Consider the following 7,275-nt stretch of genomic DNA (forward strand, 5'->3'; position numbering starts at 1 on the left):
AACGCCATATTTGTCGACTATATTTTTTTTTAATGGTCATTTTGAATTGGAATTGAAAACGAAACAAATATCGTGTTTTATTTGTTAGTAAAAATGTGAAAAGAAGAAACGTCGCAATGTAATCTTAAAATATATGTATAATTTTGTCTTGAATATTTGTTATTCATTTTTTCAAGATAAATTGGTATATCATAGTTTATACGTATATAGTGTGAAATATTTGAAATGATTTATAACTTCATGTGTGAATACAACGTATATACTAGTCGGACAAAAAACATCAGATCCGGTTGTTCTACCTAATATTCTATGACTATGATGAGAGCTTTTTTTGTGGAATAAAAATTTCTCTAACTATGTATATGCATTCAAATGCATGAAATTGTAACAAAAGTTAAATTACATTGTAATATATTACATTATATTATATTTATTTGAAATTGTCAAATGTCAGTATGGTGAGTATAAATAAATGTTAAAAAAATGGTTTATTGGAGTTTCGAATAGGGTAAGCTAAATTGTTTAAGGAGATTTATCCGATAACCTCCCATTTTTTCTTGACGTTTCTTTAGTGCCAATTATTATCGTTATATTTGTTTCATCAAAGAATCTTCTGATTTTTGATATCTTATACTGTGTTCGATCGAGTCGCAATGGTGCGAGGGAACATAAATCTCTCACGACCATCTCGAAAAAAACGATATGTCGACCCCATGACGGCTGAATGATTTCCATGCGAACAGATTTTTTAATCCAACTTTATTATTCTAAAGGGAATAAACGTTGAACCATCGCGTGTTAAATGTTCAAAAGCATTTAACAGACAACAGGTAATATTATTATTAATTTGTTTGTTATTCCTTCAATAAACTTATGCTTTATAGAATGTATTCATTGATGCACATTGATTGATATATTAATCATGTTTTGTTCAATTATTTTGTTAGCACAGGGTAACGTTGACTCAAGTATATAGTTAATGAAATGGGTAGTGCTTGGTGGCAGTGCGCTGCATGTCTGAGAGCACAGGAAGAAGATATTTGTGAATTGCAATTAAATCATTGTAATCTTTACGATGTACCACCTGATGTGTTCATTTATGAGAGAACATTGGAGAAATTGTATCTTGATGCCAATAGAGTAATTATCTAGTTAGATTTTATTCATATTTTTCTATTTGCTAGTTTAATGTGATAGTTTATCACCGAACATTAAAATATATTTTGCAGATAAAGGATCTTCCAAGACCACTCTTCCAGTGCCATGAATTGAGAATACTTTCCCTTAGCGATAATGAAGTTACTGTTTTACCACCCGCCATAGCGTCATTAATTAATCTTGAATATTTAGACTTAAGCAAAAACAGTTAGTATATAAATATATATAGTCATTGTTTGTTTTTTAAATATAAATTTAAAATTAAACAACTTTTATATATATATATATATTAATTTAAGAAATAATCTCATTCATGTTTCAGCTATAAAAGAGTTACCAGATAGCATAAAAGAATGCAAGAATCTTCGTTCTATAGATATCAGTGTTAATCCTTTTGAAAGATTTCCTGATGCTATTACGCATATTGTTGGATTACGAGAACTTTATATTAATGATGCATATATAGAATATCTTCCAGCTAATTTTGGGCGACTATCGGCTTTAAAAACGTTGGAACTTCGAGAAAATAATTTGATGACGCTTCCCAAAAGTATGAGCCGTTTAGTAAATCTGCAAAGGCTTGATATCGGTAACAATGATTTCACTGAATTAGTAAGTATAATAGTTGACGTATAACAATTGTTATAAAAATTTTGTTTAATAATTACATTTTCATTTTTTCTATAGCCAGAAGTTGTTGGTGATCTTATTAATCTTACCGAATTGTGGATAGATGGTAACGATATACGACGTATATCTCCAAATATAGAACAGTTGTATCGTTTAAATCATTTTGATTGCACCATGAATGCAGTACATCTTATTCCATCGGAAATTCGAGGATGGAGAGATATTTCGATAATGAATCTTTCGTCGAATGAAATTTATCAGCTTCCAGATACGCTCTGTTATTTACGTACAATCGTGACACTTAAAATTGATGACAATCAATTGAACGCACTGCCAAATGACATTGGTCAGATGTCAAGCTTAGAAGAGCTTATAGTCACTAAGAATTTCCTTGAATATTTACCGTCTTCTATAGGACTTTTACGAAAATTGCATTGCTTAAATGCGGACAATAACTATTTGCGATGTTTACCACCAGAAATTGGAAGCTGTACTGCATTATCTTTGCTTTCGTTAAGATCTAATAATCTCACCTGTATACCACCAGAAGTTGGCCATTTGTCCTCGTTAAGAGTACTTAATCTTGTGAATAATTGTATTAAATTTCTACCAGTTTCTATGTTAAATTTAACTAATTTAAAAGCACTGTGGTTAAGTGATAATCAAAGTCAACCGTTGGTTCCACTACAACAAGAATTTAATTGTGAAGAAGATATGATGGTACTGAGTTGCTTTATGTTGCCACAAAAGCAACGGCAAGATCTTGAACGTAAGTTTTAATTTATTTTTTAACATATAAAATATGTAAATGATAATTAATATAAAAATTATAAATATTATTGCTGCTATATATATTAGTGGATAATGATCAGCAAGATGAAGACTGAAATGGTGAAGTATAATTAATGAAATACATTAGAATAAATAAAAAATGTTTAAATATAATATTTTAGTTTGTAAAATTTATATATATATATTTCTTTGTAATACAAATTAATGTGATCGTTCACGTTTGTTACTTTTTAGAAATGGCACAAGCTGTAGGACCAATTTCAAGCTCAATAATTGGAACTGGGAAAAGAATATGTTTTGCTGCTGAGGTAGAATCCGAAGTCCCTAATCAACTTCATCGAGCACCTACTCCTTATCCCAAAGAATTGCGTAATCTTGCTAGGCATGCTCGCAATTTACATCATCAAACTACACACGACCAAAAAGTAAGCATATTTCAAAAACTATTATACAGAGGAGGAAAATTTGTATAATAAATAATTAATAATTTACAATTCTCCAGATGAATTTAGAACAGCAGACAATGATCAAAGAAGCTATCATTACAAAAGCTACAACTACATTAGAAAATGCATCCAAATCTGGAACTTCTTTCTCACAAGGTTTTACTAATAAGGTATTTATATTTATCATGAATTTAATAGGAAACTTAAACAAGTTTTTTTTTTCTTAGTCAAGGCATGTTTCTTTGATTCGCAGAGTTTATCTTTATCAGTGTCGACGATTGATCATCTACCAAAAGATTGCAAGATTAATAGTTCCGTAAGGTCAATAATACATCAAGATAAAGAACATTCCAATTCAGAAGAATCTTCAGACGAAGCTAACAAAACAGTACTTGCAAAAGAAAAGAGTCCTGATATTCGGGAAGCAAAATATATACGCAATCCATCATCTGATTACATTGCTAAAACACCTACAGTAGCAGATTATGTAAATTCAACTTGGATGCCAGATGAATATTCTAAAGCAAATATAGCAAAGATCGTTGATTCTGATAAATTTATAGAACCGTTTAATAATACTTCTCTTATTATCGATGGCAAAAGTTATGATCAAGTAAGATCTAATGAATTTCCACCAGTTCCACCGCCTTATCACATTGCAGCTGCATTCTCAAAAAAGGCTGCACTTTTTCAACAATTTAATAACAGTAAGTTTTTATATATATTTATATTTCTTATTATATATATTTCTTTCTATATATATTTTTCTTCCTTTTTTTTTTTATAATAAATGATTAAAATTTCTTTTTAGTACTACAACCAGAAAATTATTTAACAAACTTACAAAATACATCTAACATGTCTAACGTTGATGATATTCAACGTTCAAATGGAAACGTAGAACCTGTCAAAATAGAAGAACTTGTTAATGCAGCTATGAAAAATCCTACATTCGACGGTAAAGAAACAAATAATGGTTCAATTAATAATGGAAAAAAATTATTACTTAATACCAATGATCTTGTTTCATCGTCAGAAACAACAACAACAAATCTTGATCAAACAATTGAGACTGACCGATTTTTTAAGCCAAGTAAAATTCCAGTACCAAGAGCAAAACACTCTGATATTGTGAATTCGAATAGCAACAATGATACGTTGAATAAAAGTGTAAATTCGATTATGGAAGAGTGCGACTTGCCGAGAACATTAAATGTATTAAGTATACCAACGTCTCCTATTACGGGAAAAAAATATAGAAGTCCGCTTAGTTCACAAGAAAAAACTTTGAATCAATTGAAGAAGATAGCAAATAGCAATATTTCAAATAATAATATATCATATGATAATACTAATTTATCGAACATACAAAATATAAGCTTCACCGATAACAAGATTGAAAATATGGTTAAAAACGAAACTAATACAAACGATATTTCTCATCATTCGGATTCTTTCGCTACAAATTGCGTTGACGTCGAAAACGATGCTGGCTCCGACAGAAGTACGTCACTTTCAGCTAGTAACAGATCATTAAACAACACTAATAATTTAGATAAAGTACATAATTTATCCAATGAACAATTGACGTTAGAAAGAAGACCACGATTTAAATGGATGTTCGGACCTCATAAAAATGCAAACGTAGTATGTTAATTTATAATCTATAATAATTTTTGCAGTACTATCATTTGTTGTAAAGATGCAATATAATGTTTTTACTTTATTATAGTTGCCTGTTCAAGTAAGAAAAAATCCTGGTCTTGGATTTAGTATAGCCGGTGGTGTAGCAGGAGCTGAAACTGTAAGTTGTATTAAACATTAATACTTTCTATGGTAACAATGAACAAAAGTTTAACATTTAATTATTCGTAATTATTCGTAACTATTCATATATACAATGTGGTATATATTATGGAACATACATGTATCTCCTATCTCAGGGTATTATTGTGACAAAAGTTAATCCCGATGGCCCAGCTCAAGGTACTCTTAGACCTGGTGATAAAATTTTAGAAGTTGACGGAATAGATTTCACCAAATCTGATCATAATAATGCAGTTGCCGTTCTTCGAGCTACTGGTGCCGTGGTTTCTATGATGATCAGTCGTCATCAATGATGTAAAATACAAAATCTCTTTGAGAGAGTATACGTCATCGTGTAAAAAAAAAAAAGAGAAAGAACTAAAATTGCAATCAACATAGAACTTTCTCACCTGGAAGTTCTAAAACCAAAATTTCGTAATGAATGTAATTGTATCCCAGTGTTGTATGTTTGCTAAGAATGCCATGCGCAAATTGGTACTTAAAATGCTTATAGTATGCAATAACTTTAAGATTTTGAGAATGAAACTTGGGTAAACTAAAATGTGATCTATAATAATAACGTTTGAATATGTTATTTTTGAAAATTTTAACATTTTTTATGGGACGAGACATAGTTATTTGGTCCTTACAGTGTTTTTACTAATAGAAGACTAGATAAGGTTCTTTCTTGAATCTTTACTATCTTAAAAAAAAAGAAAAAGAGAACTACATATTTCTATGAAGTTCTGTGATGTTGTTTAAACGATTGAATTATGTCAACTCGTTCTCTTTCACGAGAACTAATAATGTGCCAGAAAAAAGAAAATATTATTTATTAATTATGCACATACGCAAATATATAGATAAAATACACATACACACATATTCACACACACGCGTGTTATGCGTATAAATAATATAAAAAAAGATTTATTAATAATTAATAGACGAACAGGGTTTCTACAGATATACTACGTATCTTATACAGGTATCTCTGCAAAATGTATAATTTTTTATATTCTTGATAAATTCGTGAATAAGCGCGAAGATCTTATTATCTTATATTTTTTCTATAACTTTTATAAATTTATATATCGCAGTGTATAATAACTTTTTGGAAACAAGATAAACAATATGTACAATGTGTGATATATTTTCGAATACGCAAATTATTCCATTGAATTGATATTTTTCATTTATATTTGTAAGCAATTTATTAGTCTCATAATTATCGAGGAAATATAGAAAATAGTATTTTGTGTGAATGCGACAAATAAATTAAACAAAAAAGATAACTATAAAATAATATTTTTCTGTAGGAACCTTGTTAACGCGTAGAGAAGAAAAAATTATAAAGATAAAGATATTCTTCTATGTGCCGTATTAATTAAATAATGTTTGTAAAAGATTCAGTTCATTATTATTGATCACATAAAAGTTTATATATATTTTTCTATTATCTCTGATTGATCGGATTCTTTGCACAATAATATATATATATATATGTAGATACATATACATATATATAAATTACATTCATCAGATTTAGTTTGCAGTATGCATATGCTGTTATTTCTCTTGCCTATTATTAATAAAAGGCTCCTAGTTTACGAAGTACGTTCTTTTTTTTTCTATTTTTTTTTTTTGTGATTCGACAATTTTCTAGTATTTACTCTTTAACTTGGTACAAATGATAATTTAAAATACTAACAATAAGAACTTATTATATCATGGTTGTGATTTATCTCATGATTTTGAGAAACAAATATATATATATATATATATCTTTTAGAAGCTATGCTTTATATAATGCAGTCGATAATAGATATTGATATATATAATATTATTATTATTATTTTGTAGTATTTTATTCTCTTTTTTTTATTACAATTTCTTTTTTACAAGTTCCATTGACAAGTAGAAAATTTATATAGTATTATTTATACAGTAGCGTATGTGAAAAAAAATGTTAAGAATCGTAGAGAAAAAAAATAATAAGGCTCGCATAATTAATATGAATTAAGATTAAAAAAAAAAAAGCCTGTAGAAAAAACTAGAAATTCTTCCTTGTCATTTGAATTTAATTTTGAATTTATATAGAAAGAAAAAAAGCAATAATACTCACACGCACATATATATATATATATGCATATATCGTCTAAAGTATAATTCTTATTTTAATTTTAAACTTTTAGTTGGTGTTATATAAACTATTCAAATTTTGTTTATATTTCAAAAATTGCTATATTTAATATTAATCTCATTAAAATCACGTCACATGCATACATACATATACACATATACGCACATAGGACAATGTTAGATTAGAGAGACAACTGCATTTATAAAATGAAATATTAGTATATAATTAAATTTGCACGGTACGTTGTTGCATTTAAATAATAATCACGTTTACATAGTAGTAGTAATATATATATATATA

At 28.2% G+C, this 7,275-nt stretch overlaps 1 protein-coding gene across 3 annotated transcripts; it reads left to right on the forward strand.

The window, feature by feature from the left end:
* The first annotated feature begins 295 nt into the window (after positions 1 to 295).
* LOC106789388 (protein lap1) lies at positions 296 to 5,203 on the forward strand. Of its 3 annotated transcripts, XM_014753548.1 has the most exons (13): positions 296 to 458; positions 573 to 830; positions 948 to 1,140; positions 1,230 to 1,365; positions 1,481 to 1,770; positions 1,846 to 2,557; positions 2,815 to 3,005; positions 3,083 to 3,196; positions 3,280 to 3,733; positions 3,838 to 3,984; positions 4,063 to 4,673; positions 4,759 to 4,830; positions 4,970 to 5,203. In XM_014753548.1, the coding sequence occupies exons 3-13, from the start codon at positions 985 to 987 to the stop codon at positions 5,144 to 5,146; spliced, it is 3,060 nt and encodes a 1,019-aa protein (XP_014609034.1). In that variant the 5' UTR covers positions 296 to 458; positions 573 to 830; positions 948 to 984; the 3' UTR covers positions 5,147 to 5,203. The 3 variants fall into 3 exon arrangements, with proteins under 3 accessions (XP_014609034.1, XP_014609032.1, XP_014609033.1); XM_014753546.1 differs by having other exon boundaries at positions 3,838 to 4,673; XM_014753547.1 differs by having other exon boundaries at positions 298 to 458; positions 953 to 1,140; positions 3,838 to 4,673.
* The last annotated feature ends 2,072 nt before the right edge of the window (positions 5,204 to 7,275 follow it).

This window comes from Polistes canadensis, unplaced genomic scaffold (assembly GCF_001313835.1).
Source record: "Polistes canadensis isolate GaletaPanama2010 unplaced genomic scaffold, ASM131383v1 scaffold_181, whole genome shotgun sequence".
NCBI lineage: Eukaryota > Metazoa > Arthropoda > Insecta > Hymenoptera > Vespidae > Polistes > Polistes canadensis.

Bases quoted from the DNA above. Each gene is read 5' to 3' on its own strand.
- LOC106789388 (XM_014753546.1), top strand. From the start codon at position 985: ATGGGTAGTGCTTGGTGGCAGTGCGCTGCATGTCTGAGAGCACAGGAA. The intron at 3,734-3,837 runs GTAAGTTTTTAT...ATTTCTTTTTAG, and splicing joins TTTTCAACAATTTAATAACA to TACTACAACCAGAAAATTAT. The intron at 4,674-4,758 runs GTATGTTAATTT...ACTTTATTATAG, and splicing joins CTCATAAAAATGCAAACGTA to TTGCCTGTTCAAGTAAGAAA.